At 37.0% G+C, this 23,739-nt stretch overlaps 1 protein-coding gene across 2 annotated transcripts; it reads left to right on the top strand.

The window, feature by feature from the left end:
• Positions 1-1,152: 1,152 nt before the first annotated feature.
• Positions 1,153-20,681, top strand: LOC104229147 (kinesin-like protein KIN-UC). 2 transcript variants are annotated; one of them, XM_070145633.1, is made up of 22 exons: positions 1,153-1,540; positions 3,424-3,524; positions 3,630-3,752; positions 4,863-5,048; positions 6,141-6,362; positions 7,460-7,619; positions 7,840-7,989; positions 9,405-9,493; positions 10,275-10,487; positions 10,687-10,821; positions 10,954-11,088; positions 11,800-11,979; positions 12,292-12,441; positions 12,578-12,703; positions 12,942-13,070; positions 13,140-13,260; positions 13,382-13,474; positions 14,069-14,194; positions 15,578-15,703; positions 15,924-16,067; positions 16,141-16,269; positions 20,357-20,681. In XM_070145633.1, exons 1-22 carry the CDS (start codon positions 1,315-1,317, stop codon positions 20,491-20,493), a joined length of 3,201 nt encoding a protein of 1,066 aa, XP_070001734.1. In that variant the 5' UTR covers positions 1,153-1,314; the 3' UTR covers positions 20,494-20,681. The 2 variants fall into 2 exon arrangements, with proteins under 2 accessions (XP_070001734.1, XP_070001732.1); XM_070145631.1 differs by having other exon boundaries at positions 1,154-1,540; positions 12,262-12,441.
• The last annotated feature ends 3,058 nt before the right edge of the window (positions 20,682-23,739 follow it).

The raw sequence follows: 23,739 nt of genomic DNA, 5'->3' as shown, positions 1-23,739 counted from the left end.
CCATTAAGCCAAATCGTTAAGAGTAATTAACCGCCCAATCCGCCCGATAAGCAACCCTAATATTAAGGTGATATTAAATTTTTATATCAACATTATATCTTCGTATACCTCATACCAAACGACCCCTTAAGGTACCGTGTACACTAGTCACTTTTTAACTTTTTCCTTTTTGCAGATTCATCTAAAATATCTTTCACTTTATTCTCTTCGAAAGTTGGTAAAGTATGTTTTGATGTTATAAATATCTACAAGTAATATATTTCTACGGGTTCCAAACAAACACTATATATTACTCTTGTTTATCGTGTATATAGGTATTTTTAGGATTTTGAATATTATGAGTTCAAGTTCGAATTTAACATTTTATCACAACTCATTTCATTTATTGCATTCGAAATATATCATTTATGCTTACTTGGTAAATTTTTTAACACTTATATATGCTATGAGCCAAAATTATTAAGCACGGATGAATTTATAACTAGTGTACTACATCTGCATCTGATCGTGAATAATTTCTTTTATCATATCTCCACCTAATTGTCTATTTAAGTATAATTTTAAATTATCATTATAGTGTACCTATCATTCAATGAATGAAAATCATGAAAGGCAAATTTTAATTTCTAGTAAAAGACAAAATATTAGAATATCTTCCTATCTGATAGTCAAGGTATATGGGTAGCTAAATACCTTCTTTTTTTTTTTTTTTTTCAAATTTCAAAATAAAGATATCAACTTTAAAGATTTTCACCTAACTAAATATTAGACTATTACATTAGATCAAAATAGAAAAAATCTTTTGGCAAGATTAAGTCCACTTAATTAATTAAGGTACCCACAAAACCATTTGAAAAAGGCAAAGAGAGACCACCAAAGTATATGATGCACTGGATGAGACTGCTTTTTTCTTAACCAGATGTCTTGGATTCGAATTATTGTTATGAAAAAATCTTTGGTAGAGAACGTGTCCCCCCAAATGATGTTCTAAGCGAGAATCCGGATATAGTCGGGCTCCAATGCAAGTATTGGATGAAAGCCAAAAAAGAGGACAGAGAAACAAGGCGGGAATTCAAGAAAAGGAAAAAAACAAAAGACTCAATTTTTTTATCTAAAGCTTTCAAATCCGACTTCTCAATCAAATATTGTACGTGCCGTCCTCTTCTAATAAAATTATCTATAATTTTCCCTAACGTGAATCCCTCTCTCTATATTCTATATTTCTCTTCATCTCTTCTTATGAACTATTTCTCCTTACTCTGAATTCCTTTTCTCCATTTTTTGGTTTCTGGGTTTTGTTTTTTATTTGAAAAAATGGCGAGTTCTAATGCTACAGGTAGACCATCATCTTCACATAAGTCTGAAAGATTACCTCCTCATAATGCTTCTGGAAGAAATAATGGGGCTGTTAATGGTAACGTTAATAATGCCACTGGACAGCAACAACAGCAGCAGCAACAACAGCGTTCGAAAATAAATTCAAGACGTTCTGTTACACCCACTTCACGAATTCGAGCTCCTCCTCAAGACAATGACCCAGGTACCTTTTTTGTTAGAAAAAGTTTAATGGGTATATTGTGTTAGTGAATTTAGAATTTTCTTGTTATAATTGGTTTTTGTTGGTGGTTATGGAAAAAATGAACATTCTTGTATTTGGGTACTTACTGGTTTGTGTTTTTCCTTTCGAGGGTCTTGTGTTTGTATTTGTGAAAAAAGTCGGGGGTCTTTCAAAAACAGCCTCTCTACCTGCCGGGTAGGGTTAAGGTCTGCATACACACTATCTCCCCAAACTCAACTTATGGAATATTACTGGGTTTGTGGTTGTACTGGTTTATGTTTTGTTTTTTATTTATTGAGGATTGAGTTGTACTCCCTCCGTTCCATTCTAAGTGAGGATGTCTGAATGTACATAGAGTTTAAGAAAGAAAAAATGTGTCCTTTTCTGGGACAGACTAGAAGAAAAGTGTGACACACAAGGGACAAGGAAGTAATACTCTTGAAAAATGTTCAGACATGAAGTTGTTGATGTGGCAGTTACATAACATTTGAGTTGTATAAAAAGGGTCTTTTCCACACATGAAAAAGGAAAATAGAAAAGGAAGAGCTAAGTTGAATTTTGGTACGGAAAGCTGTATATTTTTTGTTTTTATCTGGAAGTGAGATTAAAAGTGTTTGAGGTGAGAGTAGGGTGCATGATGTGTAACTTTGGTTAACAAATGTTGGAAAATTTTTTAATGTGGAGATCCTTTAAATTAGTTGTGATGCGCTAGTCATTTTACCCCCTATCATTCAGCTCATGTTATTGGTGCAAGTAAAGGTGCTGACAAAGTTAGCGATCAATCAATCAACTGCACCTCAATCTCAAACTCTGTATTTATTCCTTTATATCGACGTCCATTAATACTATTGCCCATTTAACATTAGAACCGGATGCTAAAGAAAATTGCAATTCCAGGGAAAAAGTATTTTTTTTTTCCGGTTAAACCCCGATTAGGATATGGCCTCATCTCCCAAATCCACATGAGCATTGAGTGACGGTTGACCAACAGAGCCTTCATGTTTGAGCCAAAAAAAGAAGAGAATAATGTGTAAGACTATTTAACATAGAATTTTGCAAGTGGAAAGTGGATAGGAGAAAGTCTGGTTTTTGGTAAAGTTCTAGGCTTCTATGAGATTATCAAAAGGATTCATTTTTGTTGAGAATATTAGGGCCGCACTTTGCTTCTAAGGTTCCCCCATGCCCCAATTGACGTGTAACAGTCCAGTCCGCTAGTGATACTGTCAGCTATGGGCCTAGGCCCTCATGGGTTTAAAACGCGTCAGGGCCTAGGCCCAGAGTGGACAGTATCACTAGCGGGCTGGGCTGCTACAGATGGTATCAAAGCATCTGTAACAACCCAACCCGCTAGTGGTACTGTCCGCTCTGGGCATAGGCCTCACGGGTTTAAAACGCATCACTAGGGTTTAAGGCTTGTTAACTTATATACCCAGCATCTCTCTTGTGTTTTGCCGACGTGGGACTTTGTCTAAAGTCTGGGGTGTTACATGACGTGACAACAATAAAGGAATTTTCATGAATTGATTGGTGGGGAAACAATGGAATGATCTACAGGCTCAAGTAATGTGCATAAGAAAAATCACCTTTTGCATGAAACAATCAATGAGTAGTGAACACCCACATTACCTAGGATTATCTACTATACAAGCCGCTTTTATACCATACGCCATTTCAGTTAGAGTTGTTATATGCAATGATAATCACATCTTAAGTCCTTGTTAGGGATTGTGGTAAGTATGCAATTGTCAGATATTATGTGCTGTGGACCTGTTTGTACATGTTGTATATTATCTTATGTCATCATTAAATTTGGTCATTTGTCAAAATCATGCAACATACTGAGCAAATACAATGAAATTTCCTAGAACCTGGAAGAGTTAGAGTAGCAGTCAGAGTTCGACCAAGAAATGCCGAGGATCTTCTTTCAGATGCTGATTTTGCGGATTGCGTTGAAGTGCAGCCTGAGGTGATTAATCTCTACTGCGAATTTGCATGTCTATTTGTCTTTTTCCCTGTCTTTGAATTCGTTATAACTTACGAAATTGATCTAACTACTTCCTTAATCATGCAGCTCAAGAAGTTAAAGCTGAGAAAGAACAATTGGAATTCTGAGTTTTACAAGTTTGATGAAGTTTTTGCTGAAAGTGCTTCGCAAAAGCGCGTTTATGAGACAGTTGCAAAGCCTGTAGTTGAGGTAAGTGGTGTGGTGGCAGCTACAGTGGGTTGAACAAGATATAGAAGTGTAGTCTATACTCTGTAGTGTGCTATCATAGAAATTAGCAAGTTTTCATGTATTTGTTTACATTAAATGTCCATGAAACTTCTTGGGAGTAATTCAGTTATGAAAAGCTAGTAGCTTTTGGTTATGGTTTATGATAGGTTTTTATTGGAATGTTTATTTTATTTAGTTTGTTGATGATTACTAGTAAGCAGTGATAGGTTATGAAATGTAGTTATGTATATAATTCATTTGACTCGGGAAGATATAGTTAGCTCTTGTATTCAATGATCAGGGCATTGAGTTTCACCGCAGTTGGATATTATCTGTTGTAATAAATTCCAACTTTTAATCAGAGCTGTGAATTTCCTCTACCAACTGCCCAATTAGCTAAATAGGCGTAGGAGAACTTGAGTTATTGTTGGAACCTGCCAGTCGCAATCCTGTCAGACCTTTTTGTGATTCCTTCTCCCTTCTAACTATGAAAAAGAGTGAGAGGGGTCCAAAAGCCCCCAAAGAGCAGAAAAGAATTTCCAGGAAGCGGTTAGCTTAAGACAAACCGCTTGCTTTCTCAGCCTTTCCATGAAACACCATCCCTTCCCAAAGACCAACATTAGCACACGTTCCTATTCTGTGAGAAATGCTATTGCTACTTTTTTTAATATATATTTAATCACTAGTAATTACTTACTAAGACTGTATTTCAAGTTACTTGAGGTTGATTGATGTGCATTCTTGTTGGCTGTTAAAGTTTATGTCATACTAAATACAAGCTAGACTGATCAATTAAAGGTGTATCTAAGACTAATGTTGTCTTCTAGAGTTGGTGAAAGATATGGATATTTTGTGATCCCAATGTTCAGTGAAACTATTTTGTCCTAACAAACATGAAAGATACTAGTAGGGTTTACGTGGCTCTCTATTTGAGTAAAACCTACAGAACCTTTATTATGCTATACAACTATGGATTTCTTCCTTTTTTTTCTTGATTTATGTTGTAGGAAACAAAACCATGGTTTGATTTTGTGTGTGACTATTTTATTTCTTGTTTAATCTGCGTAAACGTAATTTGATTGATTTTTGCAGAGCGTGTTGAATGGATATAATGGGACAGTTATGGCTTATGGTCAAACAGGTACTGGCAAGACTTATACACTTGGTAGATTGGGTAAAGATGATGTCTCGGAACGTGGCATCATGGTTAGAGCTTTGGAGGATATTATTGTCAATACAACCCCCGCATCTGACAGTGTGGAGATGTCCTATGTGCAGGTATTCATATTGGTTAACATGATGAAATCTGTTTGCATAGGTATCCGAGTTTGTATCTTATGTAGTAGAGCACTGCATTTTAACTTATGAAGCTACAGATATGCAAATTAATGAATCCATGTACACTGATAGCAAAGACTAAGCAAAATCCAAGAATTTGGATTTTAATGCTGTTTGTTGGTTTGTCGCGCAGTTTGCTTTTGCATTTAGAAAATTTAAAACTCGGACAGGAAAATGGTTGTTCATTAGGTATAAAGTTTGTTGAATAGCTTGAAGTTTTAACTATTAATCTCATACATTCAACATTAGGGATAGCCAGCATCAGATGTTTCTATTGGCATCTTGACATCCTCTATTTCCTTGTTAGCAGTAAAATTTTCTTACTACTGCCCAACTCTAGAGAAAGGTGGTTATACTGTAATTAATGTAGTCATTGCATCTGATCCAAAAACTGGAAATATGTAAGAGAAGTGGACAATAGGTGAATGCCCTTTACAACTTAATGCTTGTAGAAAGTGTTCTTATTCTCTTGAATCGGTTAAATTTTAAATGTGATAGCATTACCTTGAAAGTATTCTTCAACGAGAAAAATACTTTTTGAGATATATTAATGAGGCAGTTCAATGCTAAGCTCTTTTGGGAATTAAAGATATAAGACATCATTCTGGTTGTTGGACATGTCGATGCTTCTCAACTGGGTAGCTTGATGAGTGATGACCAATGCTAGATTTTGAGGTTCAACATTTGATTGAATGGTCACTATAACTTCTATGTTCTTGTCGAGATTAAGAACCTTTTGAGACGGTAATTACTGTCACATGGTCAGACTTTTCAATTAGAAAAAGAAGCACATCAAAGCAACTTTTTACTATTGCTGTACCTTATTGCCGCCTAGTATATTTCCATCTACTTATTCTTTTAATTCTTTAACACATCATTAAATTTATCAGGAAAAAGTTTATACCAGTAGTGGTGTAAATTTGTCCATATATTTTCTTCCGAATGGTCTAACATTTATTTGTTAGTTGTTATGGAGTCCGTTGTATCTATGAGTTTCACGGCTAGTAACTGACATTGTAATTGATGCATCAGTTGTACATGGAGTCTATCCAAGATTTGCTTGCTCCTGAAAAGATAAACATCCCAATTGTCGAAGATGCTAAGACTGGAGAAGTATCTGTCCCTGGTGCTACAGTGGTCAAGATTCAGGATCTTGACCACTTCTTGCAACTACTGCAAATTGGAGAAGCCAACCGTCTTGCAGCAAATACTAAGTTAAATACCGAATCATCACGTAGCCATTCAATTCTTATGGTATGTATTAACTCTCCTCGGCTATTCTTTTATTGCAAAAAGTTGAGGAACGAAGATACACAACTTTATTTTGACCATTTCTCCTGTTCCGGCTCATGCATTTAAGATCTTTAAAATTAAGCATACTTCGTATAGAAGGTTTCGCGGAAAGAATTTGTAGGATAATTTCAGTACATCTTTCACCAAGGAGATGCCACCAAATTCCGATAGTGGCATTAGCTATAGATAGGAAAAATTGTTCCATCAATTTCTGAAGCCTGTCTATCCTGGCTTCTTATCAGATATCTAAATTATAATGTTGTCCACGAAGTATTTTCACCTTATTTTCATGACTTATTCTTATCATAACATTTTTGATCGATTTACTTTTCTTTGCAAACTATTGCCACTAGGTCTCATGGTGCTATATATTTCTCTACAATGTGTGTTAGAGTGTCCCACATTAATGAGGGAATAGACTGTTGTCTCCTTATATGGGCCTAGCCAATTCTCACCTCATGAGCTCGCTTTTGGGGTTGAGCTAGCTCAATGTCCATTTTCTGTACATTGGAATCAGAGCGAGATCCATTCCTGTACTTTGTTTATGCAATGTTCGAATCCCATGTTATTTTATTCACACTCCAGACGTCTAGTCCTAGGTCTGTCGGAGAGTGTGAGAGTGTCCTACATTGGTGAATGAAAGCAATTGTTGTCTCCTTATATGTTTTTGGACAATTTTTACCTCATGAGCTAGCTTTTGATTTGAGTTAGGCTCATTGTCATTTTCTTTACACAGTATTATACTCAGACCCATTGTTATTCTTGATTGCATAATGTTGGACTCCCATATTATTTTTTCCACGCTCCGCTCCAGTCCTGGGCTGTGCAGAAAGGTGTTAGATTGTCCCACATTGGTGAGGGAATAAGCTATTGCTTTCTTATATATCGTGTGCAATCCTCTCCTTATGAGCTAGCTTTTGAGGTTGAGTTATGCCAAGGTCCACTTTCTCTACAGTGTTTAACATAGTTTTCTGAACCGTAACATGCTTTTAAAAAAAAAATCTTATTACAAGACAGGTAACATTTCTATTAATTTGTCCTGACTTATCCTTCTTCAGGTTAACATCCGTAAATCTGTAAAAATTGATGAAGAAACCGACTCTTCTTTTGGAGAGAAAGACAGCAAAACTGATAGACATGGCAATCAGATACCTATTGTTCGTAAAAGCAAGCTGCTAATAGTTGATCTTGCAGGATCAGAGCGAATAGACAAATCTGGTTTGTTATTCTTATATTCAAACTTACAAGTTCATTTTGATTTCTTATTTGAAATCTTCACACATAGGCTGTTTCTGGGAGGTGGGGACATTGTGGTAGTGTGGTGATCGAAACTTGAAGAAGTGAAAGCCTGCAATACATGTTCATAAATCTCTTACTTTTATTTGGTTCATTCTCCAGATTAATAAACATAGTCTTTGATTCTTTCACTGTGTTGCAGGGAGTGAAGGTCGCTTGTTGGAAGAGGCTAAGTTTATTAATCTCTCTCTTACTTCTTTGGGAAAATGTATAAACGCCCTGGCTGAGAACAGTCCTCATATACCTACAAGAGATTCTAAACTAACACGGCTTCTTCGTGATTCATTTGGAGGTTATTTGAATTTTTCTCTCACTTACTTTAGCTCTTTTAGATCTCAAAATATTGTCCATTGTCATGTAGAGGTTACTTGCAAGTAAGTGTAATCTTGTGCCCTGTTCTTTCACTGTATGTTTGATTGTTTGTATGTAAGAGCATGTGCTCTTATGCCCTGTTCTTTCACTGTAATGTTTGAATCTTCTTCACTTGAACTACTTGTCCTCTCAGTCCGTGGAGTTAGTTATTCTAGCTCTTCACTACTATAAATATATTTTAAAAATTTATTGTGTATTTTTCTACATGTGGATATATATATTAGTAAGTAGTATCCTGTCCCAAGGAGTTTGGCGTGAACACTCTATTCAAAAATCTATTATTTGGCCTCCCAAATAAATTCCTGCTTTATATGACCTCAAATAATTTTACCCTACATCCACCATGAGTGACAACAACAACAACAACAACAACAACAACAACAACAACAACAACGACGACGACGACGACGACGATGACGACCCAGTAAAATTCCACTAGTGAGGTCGAGGGTAGTGTGTAAGCAGACCTTACCCCTACCCCGAGGGAGTAGAGAGGTTGTTTCCACCATGAGAGACCAAAGTTCAATTCCCATCAAGGGAGAAAATAACGCTAGTTAATTTTTTACTAGCTGCATAAGCTTTACTGGGTAGAGTTACCTAGTATCTGTCTATATTGCACGGACTCTCCAAAAGGCCACCGCATCCATGTCAGATCCTTAAAAAGTGTACTACTTTTGGAGGATCCGACACGCATCCGATGACATTTTCAAAGAATCCGAGCAATGTAGGTATCTGTGTTGATGGGAGATAGACACTACCATTACTAAAAAAAACTACATCTACCACTACCTGTACCTCATTGATCTTCAATTAACATATAAGTTCACAACAAAGAATGTTCCTTCTTTTTTGATTAAGAAATGTATGTTCCTTGTGAAGTGATAAAGAAGATAACAGTTGAATTGATTCAAGCTAATGCTCAGTAAAATGAATATCTATGTGGCTTTTATATGCGTAAGAATGAATTTTCATGTCTAAGTTGATTCCAGATATTAGATTGCATGTTGTATGGGAAAGGTTTTGGTAGCTATTGCAGATAATTGTGACTAACTTCTGTTCTTCCTTTCCTGAAAGCTAAAATATCACTCGATCTATCTATTTCTCTAGACACATGTCTAATTATGACTTGACTATTGAATTTTTCATTACTGGATGGAGTATGGACTGTACACTTCTGTATACACTAATTGCTCATCATGCCTGATTGTGACGGTTTCTATGGTTTGTATCTAATTTGTGTTTGACAGCCTAGGCTGTAAGTTTGTATTACGTGAATGCAATTCTTGGCTTTATTGGTATTTGATTATTTGAAAATAATATAAGCTAATGAAACAGGTTCTGCACGAACTTCACTTATTGTAACTATTGGACCATCTTCCCGACATTATGCAGAGACCACAAGCACAATAATGTTTGGACAACGGGTGAGATTGGTGCTCTTTTATTACGTTCAACAATTTGTTTATAGTCCTTTAGCCTCTCAACTGTCTTCAGTTTTCCTACTGAATTATACTTGCACAATCTGTCATCTTATCTTTAATCTGGTTCCGCAGAGACTCATGTCTTTACTACAAGTATCTCTCATATTGAAGGAGTGTTAACCATTTGGTCTTTCAACCAACTTGATTCTTGTCTCTGTTTTGAATGCCTAAGCTCTCTTTTATCTATAACATTCGGCATATGTCAGAGAACGAAGTAGTTCGTCTGTGCTTTCAGCCAATGCAGCAGCTTAGCCTTATTCTGCTTATCATTGAACTGATCTACAGAGAGCCTTCTTATAAGAAGTTACACACTTGAAAGCAAAATATGAACTGATCTACAGAGAGCCTTTTATTACCTTTTCCTGTCCATCGCTTTTGCTTTGCATCTACTTTCTCATTTTCATGATGTTATTTTTCCTATGTTTTCTATTGGTGGTATTGATATTGTCTCTTTTCGTCTTCTTAAGCCGAGGGTCTTTCGGAAACGGCCTCTCTACTCCCTCGGGGTATGGGTAAGGTCGTCGTACACACTACCCTCCCCAGACCCACTTGTGGGATTTTACTGGGTCGTTGTTGCTAATCATGACATGACAGACTGCATTCTGCCAATTTATGACCCAAAAAGTTTGCGCTACTGCTGATATATTATACCTGTTATGCTGTTTTGAAGTTGACACTTCACATTTTTCTTGCCACATGAGCTAACATTCACCGCTTTATACAGGCTATGAAAATAGTTAACTCAGTAAAGTTGAGAGAAGAATTTGATTACGAGAACTTATGCCGTAAGCTAGAGACTCAAGTGGAGCAACTCACTATGGAGGTTGATAGGCAGCAAAAGTTTAGGGCAAATGACCAAATGGCTATGGAGAAAAAACTCAGAGAGTGTCAAACATCATTTACTGAAGCAGAGAGAAGTATAGTTGCCAGGTCCGAGGTAATTCTTTTGACCTCTTTTGTTTTGCTTTTGAGATTGGATTTCTATACATATGCTTTCTCTGAGGTTGAGCTTGTTAAACAAGGAATCCTTATGCCATCTTCTCCTTTTTATATTTCTTCTCATTCTGAAGGTTAGTGAACTGATATAATTTACTTCCATGATTTCTATTTCCCTGCATGCATTGTATCCTCTGCAGTTTCTAGAGAAAGAAAACAGTCGCTTGATGTCTGATGTTGAAAATCTGTTGGAGGAGTTAAATCGCCAGAAGAAACAGAGCAATTCAATGAAAAATGAGATTGTGAAGCTAGAATCAGATTTTAATAATAGCAAGGTATGTTTGGCCGAATGACTTCTTTTTTCAAATGTTTTACTAACAATGAGCATTTAGTTCCAACCCCTGCAAACTTTGAACTTTCTCAAACCAGTAGCCTAAGGCTCCTAAGCTAGTCTTATCTAATTTCAGCTTCTGGAGAAGGAGAATGGCTGTTTAAAAGTGGAGTTGGAAAACGTACTGAAAGACTTCAACATAGAGAAAAATCATAATAATTTATTGCAGGATGAGGTTGTGCGCCTTGAAACGAGTTTAAAGCAGAGCAAGGTATGTGGTTGACCAATTATGCTCTTTTCACATATTTCTGTTGAAAGTTATACAGAGCTATTTTTTTATCCTTTTATATATTCCCCTTTACCTATTTCCTCTGTTAGACTTAGTAATTAAGTTGCATATGTACCGACATACTAGTGTATGTATTAGTGTTCCACATTGGATAAATGTATTGTTTACATTCCTTATCAAAAGAAACAGTGTATTGCTTTAGAAAGTAACTATCAAATAAGTCAGCTGTAAGGAACTTGTTTTCTCATAAAAAAGAAATTAGTTTTCTTTTGTTTTCCAAGTCTCACTTTCTTTTTATTTTTCCTCACGTCTTGGTTATATGTTTCTTTCATTTATTTATTTTACAACGAATATTAAGCCCTTCAAACCTCTCTGGTTTTCTGTCTAAACTCTTGTTGAATAATCAGTGGAAATTAAAAATTTGTCATGTTATAGATTATATTATTAAGGTCGACTTCAAACCATTTCATGTACTTGCTGAACTCCTACTGAAATGTTCTTGTGGAAATTGAAATTTTTACTATGATATTCTTTAAGTAGTTGGCGATTTGGAGATTTGGAACTTTAATTTGCTTCATGGTCCTGATATTATGCTTTTTTAGTAGCTTTGAGTCCAGTTTTCTGTCATAAACTGGACATCGTCTTCTCATTGATTCGCTTGAGGCACTAACCTTGTTGGTTTTCTGTTAGTAGCAACGACAGCTAGAAAATTCATCATATCAGAAAATACTTGCTGAGAACACTCAATCGTATGAGAAGAAGATAGCTGATCTGATGAAGCAATTAGAAGATGAGCGTGCTCACTCTGAAAATGCTCAACAACAATTAGAACTGATGAAGGAGCAATTAACAGGCCTTGAGGAATTAATGCAGGTTCACCATTTAAACTGGAATGCTCTTTTTGCTTTATAAGACATCCACTTCCAATTTTTTTTCTGAATCCATGGCTCTTACTTTGTTAAAAGTTTTTTCTTAGCAAAAATCAACTTACGCATAATGAAGTTGTAAAAGCCTATAATTAGCCTGTACAATGAAGTTAATCTAATTTTCTTTTGTCATCATGCTGAAACTAATTAGGAGCCCATTTTTGTTTCTATGACCTAGGTTGCTATGTAAAAGAAACTAATTCTGTTTTTTTCTTCTGTCCTTAAAAAGCATCATCTAAAGCAAACATCTATATATCAGAAGGAACTTGCAGACACTACTCTGATGTATGAGGAGAAAATAGCACAATTGGAACAACAGTTAAAAGATGAGCATTCTCATGTTGAAAATGTGAAGGAACAACTACATGCAATTGAAGAACAATTTACTGATCATGAAACCTCAGCGAAGGTGAAGCTCAATAACTGTTTATAGAGAACTTCTAGCACTTTTCATTTTTATTTCAATTTTATATAATGTTTGCTTGAGATTAATTAAAATCGAGAACATGGTAAATGAGGATTCATATTGCTTTTCCTGATTGTAGATTCAGAGGGAAAAAGAGATCGATGCACTTAGATCCAGATTAGAAGACATGCATCAGCTGTATGAACCAACTGTGGAGGAACTTCAGACATTAAAAACAGAATATCAGGTTCTACTATCAGAAAAGGTATGTTAAGCACACTAACATTGTCCCCTCTAGGTTCTGATTAATGTTTAATTCACTTAAATTATATTACAATGCCCACCTTCCCTCTCAACCCTCCTGCAAAAGAAAAAAAAAAGTGAAAAAGGAAACAGCAAGAACAGGAAATGTTTTCGCATTCTATTGCATAAACAAAAACATAAATTCTGTAAGTGGAAAATGTACTTATAGATATCTTTGCTTCCTTAACATGATCCGTTAGAAAGCATTGCATGACGAACTACACGAAGTGAGACAAACACTTCTAATCGAGGAAAAGCAAAGGAAAGCTGCTGAAAATGAGCTGTTTAATATGAAGAAGCTTGTGCCTGAGAGTGAAGATGGCTTTGAGGTAAGTGTTACCATGGGAGTTCCTTGTCAATTATAAACCTTGGTTAGAGTTAACATCTGATATTTACAGGAGAAGAAGTCATATATGAAGCAATATACAACCAGTGGATCATTCAATATGCACAGATCAACTGAATCAAGGGAGAGAATTTTTGCCCATCAGAACACCATGACAAAGATAATTGAAGAGGGTAAATTTTTTAAATTCTAAAGTCAGGTCTCAGTGTTGCTGTATAATAGCATAATCATGTCTCTTTCGATTTATCTTTTGGAGTCCTTAAATTAACTAGGTTTAATGACTTTGCAATTCAGTTGGTGTCCAGAAGATTATCTCTTTGTTGTCATCAGCCGATTTGGATGTCCAAATTCATGCTGTGAAAGTGGTAGCCAATCTTGCAGCTGAAGGTCTGTATAGCTGACTTTTGAGTTGTATTCAAGTGTCAAAACTATGGTGTGTTTGTCGATAGCATCAAACAGAGTAGCTTGATATAAATCTTTGTTGGAATGGTAACTGAAAAGGATGGTTCTTTGGCTGGGCAGATACTCTGAATTACCTCTTGCAACTTCACAAAAAGCCATGACATTATTAGAGTTACGGCATAAATTGCAAAGTTGCAAAATATCTTTCCTAAACCTTTAAACATATCAACAAATATGTGCATTTGAGGTGAATGACATTAGGTTTTTATTTTGGTTATTACATAGATTTTGGTGCTTAATGTTATATAACAAATGTAATTGGCTAATCAATCAGAATTGAGAGGAAGAGAGGTGAAGAAGAGATTTTTAAGCCCACCATTTTATCACCTTGACCAAACATCTCACGACACGAGCTGACGACAGCCATGCAGCATGAAAGTCAACGTGCTCTACCATTCCTACTAGGTCCAGAACCTGATTGAACTCCACAAGACTGGCATGAACAAGTTATTGTCATTTTGATTCATGAAAAAGAAATCAACGCAGAGTCAAAAACTAAGTCCTTTTCTCTTATTTCAGACGGCAATCAGGAAAAGATTGTGCAGGAAGGTGGTTTAGATGCGCTTCTCATGCTGCTGCAATCATCCCAAAATACAACTATACTCAGAGTGGCTTCTGGAGCTATTGCCAATTTGGCAATGAATGGTACTTTAGAATCTTTTCTTCATTATATACTCATCTGTTCTAAGAATTTCCTCGGTGTGGATTTTTTCATTCACTGGAACCTTTATAACCATGTTTCCATCTCTTTTTAAAATGTCGATGAGGTAAGTTAGGATATTCTTCTTTGTGCTAGCCATAAAAGAAGAATATTAGACGCAATTGGGCAGAGATGAGGATGTTGAGGTGGATGTGCTGGCATACTATGATGGATAGGATTAGGAATGAAGTTATTCGGGAGAAGGTGGGCGCGGCTCCTATGGATGACAAGATGCGGGAAGCGAGGTTCAGATGGTTCGGGTACGTGAGGAGGAGGAGCCCTGATGCTCCGGTGAGGAGGTGCGAGAGTTTGGCCCTGGCGGGGACGAGAAGAGGTAGAGGGCGGCCTAAGAAGTATTGGGGAGAGGTGATTAGACAGGACATGGCGTTGCTGCAGATTTTCGAGGACATGGCCCTTGATAAGAACGTGTGGAGGTCGAGCATTAGGGTTGTACGTTAGGACGTAGTCGAGTCTAGGGGCGAGGCTAGTTCGATAGGGGTGGTCTTAGAATGCTAGGGATTTATGTTGTGTTCTCCCTATCCTTACGTTTCTATAGCATCTGGCTTATTTTCTGGTTTTGTTATTGCATTTCACCTATTTTCTAGTTCTTATAATGCTAATTATATTTCTTTGGTTTCTGTTCGATGGTACTAATATATTGTTCTTTCCCTTCTCTTCTCGTCTTTTCCATCTTCTTGAGCCAAGGGTCTTTCGGAAACAGCCTCTCTACTCCTTCCGGGTAGGGGTAAGGTCTGCGTACACACTACCCTACCCAGACCCCACTTACTGGGTCGGTGTTGTTGTTGTTGTTGTTGTTGTTGTTGTTGTATTAGATGCAATCCAGTAGAACCAGTTAACTGGGCCCAGGAGCTTTGACTGATCTATTTAGAGGACAAGGACAGATGAAAATGTGGAATAAGAAAAAACAGAAAGCTAACAATAAAAACAAACAAAAGGAGGAGGCTGCCAGGTGCAGAACTATTCAGGATATAAACACTCCTTTGTTTCCTTTCCCTTCTTCAACTTTCAAAAACCACAGGAATTTCCTTTAAACCATTCATTATAGAACGTTCAAGTGACAGTAATCTTGTGCATCAATCTGTCTATTTTTTCCAGATTAAAGGTGTAAACATCTGAATAGAATTGCATATCTGATCTAAGCTCACTATGATGTTCTGGAGAAAAACACAGTTTGACTATTATCCAGTCAGTTTGATGTTTTAGCCCTCTAAAAGCTCTTTTCTTTTCACATTAATCTGTTGTAAAGAGCTGATGCTTCCAATTTTACTTGCTTTGTGCTGAAAACTTTCAAATTTTAACCTGTTCAGAAATGAATCAAGCATTAATATCAAGTAAAGGAGGTGCTCGACTTTTATCCAATACAGCTGTCAGAACTGATGACCCCCAAACTCTTCGAATGGTCGCAGGAGCAATTGCAAATTTGTGTGGAAACGGTAGGTTATACTGTAGTATGTGTAGTCACTCTGCACAAAAGATGGAGAATTAATTTGCATTATGTTCGCTAAGCTTTCTACTTTCATGTGCATTCGTGGAGTGACTAGTGCTAGTTGTTCGCAATGCATTATCTTCCTCAACATCTTTTGGATTAAAAGAAACATTCTGTTTCCTTGACCCTCTGGCTGGATGATTTGTTCATTTATGGTTTTATGACAGAAAAGTTACATATTACGTTGAGAGAAGATGGAGCTGTTAAAGCTTTGTTAGAAATGGCTAGATCTGGAAACATTGACGTCATTGCTCAGGTTGCCAGAGGATTGGCCAACTTTGCAAAGTGTGAATCACGAGGAACAATTCAAGGTTTGCATGCTTCAGACGTGGATGTAATTACTATTTTCCTGTAGCATGCTCTTGACTTGTATTATTTTTCCAGGACATAGGAAAGGCCGTTCTACTCTTATGGAAGATGGTGTTCTAAGATGGTTGATAACCAACTCTAACAGTGCTTCTTCTTCGACAAAGCGCCACATTGAACTTGCTCTTTGCCATTTGGCACAAAATGGTTAGCTACTTGTCCAAACTTATTTCTTGTTATAGATGATGATTCAGGAAACCTATTAGAGTAATATGCAGATGTATATAGTTTTTATGATAGTTGAAAACAGCTAAACCTTCTGGCCTAGTTTGTTCCTTGGCAAGTGCTTGTCTGGGGATATAATACTCTCTGCCTCAAAATGACCATATATGAAGTTATTTATAGTACTTAAAAAGTAAAGATTACATTTTGCAAGTTTCTAGATACATACATTCAAATTGAAATGAGAAGAAAACATAAAGGTAAAACAGAGTGTTTTTGTAACTCTGTTGAACATATAACTAATATTATTAAGGATTCTGTAGTTATTAATCAATTTCCCGCCTGCATATCCTTGAAAATCATTTTTGTCATCTGTATGAGTTGAGCTTAAAAAGAAAAAGAGTGAGGATTCATATCTCGACTCCAACTTGTTTTGGACTGCGGCGTGGTTGTTGTTGATAGTTAATCTTAACGTGACTATGGCTAATGGTAACTTTAAGTGTTGGGTAACATATGTTTGTGCTTCCTGTATTGTTCCCGAGCTTAACATATGCATTTGTCTAGGTGTGAATCCTCTCAAACAAGAAAAAACTGCATCAGTTTCTTCATGTTCCATTTTTTCTGTCTTGGTCACACAGCTGCAGCCTTATGCAGTTGATGGATTAAACTTGGTCATCATGCATGTCAGGTAGTAATGCAATAATCATCGAGAGCTATTGGCTTCTTTTTCCTCTTTATTTCCTCCTATTATTCCTTTTCTGGAATTAGCATTGATAACACCCAACTATGCCTACAATTACAGACATACAATGAAGTATCCCCGCCCCACACTTAAAACGAAGACATGTCCCCATGGTTTAAAAATTTAAAGAACAGTGAGGTTAAGGAACTTCCCTGAAGGCTCACTCCTGATCGGAGACAGTTTCTGGGTTCACGTTGCACGCACGTCCCAACGCTCTCAACCAGCCTAGAATTTCTTCTCCGACTTCACTTGCCTCTTAGCCACCGCATCAACACGGGCACCCAAATCAGTGCTCCAAAGCTGTCATACGGGTGTTCCGGCGTGGCTGAGATGGGCCTGCCACATCAACTATCGGAGGAGGAGGAACCGCAGCTACCTCATCATCATCATCAGTCATCAACATTCACCACCGGCTCTCGTCCAATTCCAATTTTTTTCGCCCGGAACGGGGCTTTTAGTGGCAATCTCCCATCAACCCGAGGGTCTTCAGGGACTCTAGCAATACGGCACAACCGGGTGATCAGCGAAGGGAAGTAGTGGCCCTTGGTTAGCTCAGGTGATCTAATGAACATCTCTTCATGGATGAGCCGGGCCACATCAAAATCACTGTGGGACATGAAACAGTGGATTGTGGACGCTCGTGGTAGATTAACATCTGTCGTGTTGCTGGATGGCAACAATCGACTGTTGACAATGGTGAGCCAACACTTAGCCTCCCAATTCAGACAGTGGGAGTTGAGAGTAATCCTGTGCTTGATCCATAGGTGTTCTCCGTCCGGCATACAAATAGTATCAAGAAGAGTTCCCCACAAGGCCCGTGTATCGCTAAAAGTACGATAAGGATCAAATTCACCCCGAAACACTGGTAGCCTGTATACCCTGCGGATGGTGTCGAGGGATGCGTTTACCGGGGTATTGCGCACCGTCACAATCCCATTCTCATGTTCTGGCAAGTTCGCATAGAACTCCCTTACTAGTTGAACATTAGCCTCCTCCGGTATCTCGAAGAAGATGTCCAGCTGACACCGCCTCAGCTCATTAAACATATTGGGGCATTCCACCTCCAAAGCCGTGCGATCAATGTGCACCTCATGTTGTAACTTCTTAGCTGCTTTCTGGTTGTACCTATCCTCCGCTGCTCTGGATACAAACCGAGTGCTATCGAACTGAGGTGCACTGGCTTGGCTCCTAGCTCGTGAGGAGCCTCCCGATCCACTAGTGGAGGGCCTGGTGTTTCGTCTCTTTCTAGCTGAACTCATTGCACCTGTCAAATAACGAAACGCCTATTAGTGAGTGCGCAAAATATGTGACTATGGATGGTTACTCAGACTTCACCATAACCATGTCACAATAGTTCCTTATATCTCCATTGGGGCAATTTTCAAAACACCTTATGGGCGGGGCATTATCCAAACACATTTAGCCCTCATGAGTCTATCAAAACTCCTCCCAAATCAAGTATACAACTACACCAACACACTCCACACTTGTGTCATTCAATCACCCACCAACAAACACCGTTCCAAACATTAATTACACAGCCCCTTCACCAAACGTTCTCATAAACGAAATTAAAATAGAAAAAACAAGGAGAAGAAACTACAAAAACATCTACAACAATTACAACACCATATCAACCTCAAACTATCATAAACAACAACAAAATACAAAAAGAAAAGAGAAGGGAGGGTTAGAATCATACCTTAAGGTAGGAAAGAGGAGATGAATGAAGATGGGGGGGGGTAGTGTGAGTGAAGAAGGAGAAGAGAGTATTGGGGGGTTAGGGTTTAGAGAGAGAGAGATTGACAATGGGGGGGGGGTTATTGTAATGGGGGATTTGGGTTTTAAAATTAAAAGAAGAAGAAAAGAGAAAAGAGAAAATGGAAAAAATAAATTGTTTAGCTACTCTAGATAAAAAATAAATTGTTGCCGACGTTGGAAAAATATCCACATGGCTATGAGATTATATGCCCTCGTGAGACGTTGCCGACAGCTACACCATGAATCCTCTACATGAGGCTGTCATCATAAGGCAGTGTGAGGCGCATAGGAGTGATTATATAGCCAAGGCATATGGGTAACAATACCGGTGCTATTGTCCCCCTTATTTGTACTTTTCCTAATTGTTGTATTTTCTTTTCTTTTATTAATAAAAAACTACCCTTAGGCGCTTGCCTAGCGGATTGCCAAAAAAAAAAAATTGTTTAGGAAAAAATATTTGAGGACCAACAATTCCATCAACCTTAGATAAGTGTTTAACTACTTATAACAAAATAAGAGAGAACTACTAAATTGTTCATAATGTAAAATTGCAAGAATTAAAAGGAGATAGAAAAACTCTAATGTTTGTTTGATCTTCTCACACTTGTTCTTGCCTCCAAAAGTAGTTTTAGAAAAACTTAGAACAATCTTGGGCGAGTTTCTAAAGCTTATAAGGGTTTACAAAAGTTTCCCCGAAATTACACTTTGGTCCTCAAACTTCCAGCAGCGTGAACAGTGCACCGCGGTCGCGGTCGACCGCGGTGAGAGCTGACCTTTCTGCCTCACGAGTTTAATCTATCGCGGTGGACTTCTTGCCCAGGCCATTTTCTGCTTCTTAGTGCTCGGGTACTTCTCGAGTGGGCGTTTTCTTCACATTATTGCCTCCAAAACACTCCATGTTGCTTCCTCTCATATAATATTCCCTGCGAAACAAAAGAACACTATTCAGAGCATTTTTGTTGGCAATTTTTCTATAAAACAACCACGAAGTATGGTCATATTAAGGTGTAAATATCAACTATATAGCCTACTATCAAGCATCAAATTATCGAGTAGCAAAAACTTCTTACTTACTTGCGGTTTATCCACCTCATACAAGAGTTAAGCGGCATAATATACTTTAAAGTTCTAATGTACCAATTCTCATACTTCTTTCTTCCCCGGAAGCTGTATTAGAAACTACTAAAAAAAATTGGGCTGCCTGGTGCACAAAGTATCCTGCGTTCATGCAGGGTCTGGGGAAGGGCCGCACCCCAAGGGGGTGTGATGTAGGCAGCTTACCCTAGTGCAAGCATCATTGGTTGATTCCACGGCTCGAACTCGTGACCTATATAGAGATAACTTGATCGTTGCTACTAGGCTCCCTTCCTGTATTAGAAACTACTATGGTCAAGTAATAGTTTTGTTTTGTATATTTGAATTTCAGCAAACACTTCTACTGTTAACTATTTCACATATGCTACTCATTCACTCGTTGATAATTTCTTTATTTCCCTTTGAAGTCATTTTTAGTAACCTACAGGTTCTTATCTGAGCTGAATAATGACTTTTTCCTAATGGCTATGGCAGAGGGTAATGCTAGAGATTTCGTGTTGAGTGGAGCATTGGATGAACTTGTACGAATATCTACTGAATCTTCACGAGAAGATATTCGCAATTTGGCTAAGAAGATACTGAAGTTGAGTCCTACATTTCAGCTCAGATAAGTGCATAGTAAAAGCAACACTTAACCAACATAATGAACTTCCAGTTTTTTTGAGTCTACAGAAGTAGAACATTATGAAGTAGCCTCTTTTACTAACATGTATTTACAACAGTCTTGTAAGTAGCCCAACAAAATGTAACTGAGATGCTTTATGATATGTTTTTGTAAATGATATACCATTCTTACTCATATGCATTATCATTTATCAACATTCCAATTTGACTAGTGTATCAATGGAAAAAAAATAAAGGGAAATAAGAAATGTTCGCTTTATTAGTTCGTACAGAGGTGGATTTGACCATTCTGGTTCAAGTTTCGGATTCTACTACATTCCATTTGATTTATAGGGTTCGACATCCATTATTTGTATTTATTTAGTGAATTTTTTAAACACATATACATGGTCCGAGCCAAAGCTATAGGTTCAGATGAACCCATAAGTTATGATCTACATCTGCCCCGAGTTCATACTACACTGTAATTATTGTGATTTGTTGACTAGATTTTCACTGAATAGGATGGTAGTATTTGTGTACTATGCATCTTCCATACTCTGGCATTGGGAAAAATGTATCATCAAGTCTTCTAATTTTAAAATATAACGGTATGTTTTTTGCGTTGGATTTCCTATTATTCGACTTGCAAAAACTATATATATGAATCTTCTGTATTCTGTATTCATTCGACTCTATTCCCCACTTTCTACATGGTGGTTGCTGGATTAATATGCATGCCAGGATATAATCAATCAATTAAATTATCGTATCAGATAGTGTACAATCAATCGTAGTTTTTTAAGTGTTGGTTTAGCAATAGAAATTGGTCATAAAGAACTGCAAGTGGTGTTGAATTGCCTACTTGTTGTCCAGCTTATCAAAGAAAAGAACATAAACTATCCACCCCCTTAAAGCTATTATTGAAGATAGTAAACATTTGCTGGAAGCTATCTTTTTCTTGCATAATTTACGGACAAAAAAGAACCTGCGTGACAGGAAAAAAGCACCAGGAACAAATCCATACCTTTAAAATAAAGATCCGAGATTGGTAATAAGTGTCGCAAACGAGCGGGAGTTGGTAAAATATCTCACTCCACAAAATTGGAACAAATCTCTCTACTTAAGATATGAGATAAGAAGGCATATCCCTTGTGTGTACTTTTTGTTAGCGACATTTTTTTTTAATCCCTCTCAAAATAGGAGGATCTATAGTGTTTCCACACTCCTTAAGCGTGACTCGAACCCAGGACTTAACGGTCGTGGGTGGAGGTGCTTTACCAACTGAGCATGCCTCACTTGTCCACTTACATTCAAAGTTTGAAGCAAAGATCTTTTATTACTCAATACAGTATTTTACAGACATGATCCATTTCATCCAAACTAAAGAAAAGCCCTTTACAAGTTACGCCAAGGCTCCCTTTCGATCTTGTGCATCAACTGAAATTTTCCCTTTAGAAGATCAGACACTACTAGAAATCCGGTAAATACCGACCAAAAAAACCGACCAACTTTGGTCGGTTAGGCCAATTACCGACCAAAACGCGACCAAATACGCTTGGACGGTATTTTGATGGTCGTTTTAATATACTGACCAAAGTTGGTCGGAAACTACCGACCAACATTAGTCGGTCAATTAAATTCAAAGAAAAATATTGCAGAAGAAAACAACCAAAGTTGGTCGGTATTTTAATTATGTAATCAAAAGATTCACCATCTGGGAATCGAACCGGGATGTGTAGTGTGACAGGATACTATTCTACCACTAGACAATTGGTGCATTTTATTTTAAGATTGTCTTAATACTCTTTAATTGTATTTTCGCACGAAAATAACCGACCAAAGTTGATCGGTTTTTTAAAATGACTGGCCGAATTTACCGATCAAAGTTGGTCGATTTTTTGGAAAATAAATTTCGCAGGACTCAAAAATAGTTTCCCGCATTTTTGCGCCAAAACTTTGGTCGGTTTTGTAAAAAAAAAAAAAAAAAAAAAAAAAACATTTTTTGACCGACCAAAGTTGATCGATTTTTCTTGGTCGGTTTTTGCTGAATTTCTAGCAGTGAGAGTACCTGAAGAGAAGATGAAAGAGAAGAAAAAGAATAAGATAGGAGGTGGTAAGAATTTCAGCTGAATATCATAATTTAATCAACAGAACAGCTCTATGCATACCTTGATTGATGCAACACTATCTTCTACGTGATTTTCTTATATTTCTTTAGAATTAATAATATCACCGATGGAGTTTGAAACCCTGTAATGAAGTCGGGATACAAATAAAATACAAGAAACATGATTTCATCATGCTACCCTTCCAAGAGAAAGTCAGCATACAAGTTTAGCTCATGGACTTTAACATATCATAACAGTTTTCATGTACTAGTAAAATTGTACAACACTTGAATTTACAAAAACATCAGGACTAAAAAAACAGAGCAAACCGACATACTGCATTCCAAATCGAAATCCCTTATTGTTATACACAGTCAGTGGCGGATCCAGGATGTTAAAGTCGTGGGTGCTCACTGATAAAAAATTTGAAAGAAGAGGAAAAAAGAGTTTAGTTGCTCAATCAATATTTACCTAAATATTTTTATAATTACCTATACAAATTTACTAAATCTTGTCAAAGATAATGGGTGCTTGAGCACCCAAAATTAGCATGTAGATCTGCCCCTGTACACAGCGGATACATTACTTGGTTTTTGTTTTCCTTTTTGTCTCCATATACACTCAAACACCCATATCGTTTCGAATTTTATTTGGAGGACAACGTCCGTTCATTGTGATTTACAGAAGTATCGATCACTAGGTGCTTTGCAATTGTGTTATTTATTTGACTATAATTTGAATCTTCATTGACTAAAATTTCCGTTAAAAGCAAAATTTATGTATCTCTGCAAGCTATCCCACCGACCATTGGGCTGAAGCATTATCACCAATTTTGATATTACATCCACAAATTTAATTCAATTCCAGAGAAAATAATTTTTGGCAATCCTATAGAAACTTTAGAAATCAGCTATATGTTCAAAGCCGATTATCAATACTTTACATTAATCTCCAATTGTTTTCTTGAGAAAGTTTTTTTTTTTTTTTTTTTTTTTGAATTTCTTGAAAACTAGAGGAAATCTTCTGATGCCTCATCTATTTGCACTTAATGAGGGTCTGAATCTGAGTGAATCACATCTTAGCCCATTAAGTATATTTGCTTTTTTATTTTTAAAAAGTGTGGATATGTCTGGTTGGTTCTGA

Source organism: Nicotiana sylvestris, chromosome 5, assembly GCF_000393655.2.
Source record: "Nicotiana sylvestris chromosome 5, ASM39365v2, whole genome shotgun sequence".
Lineage (NCBI taxonomy): Eukaryota > Viridiplantae > Streptophyta > Magnoliopsida > Solanales > Solanaceae > Nicotiana > Nicotiana sylvestris.
This window is presented reverse-complemented; position numbering and strand designations above follow the sequence as displayed.

Bases quoted from the DNA above. Each gene is read 5' to 3' on its own strand.
- LOC104229147 (XM_070145631.1), top strand. From the start codon at position 1,315: ATGGCGAGTTCTAATGCTACAGGTAGACCATCATCTTCACATAAGTCT. The intron at 3,753-4,862 runs GTAAGTGGTGTG...TGATTTTTGCAG, and splicing joins TTGCAAAGCCTGTAGTTGAG to AGCGTGTTGAATGGATATAA. The intron at 13,475-14,068 runs GTCTGTATAGCT...CTCTTATTTCAG, and splicing joins AGCCAATCTTGCAGCTGAAG to ACGGCAATCAGGAAAAGATT.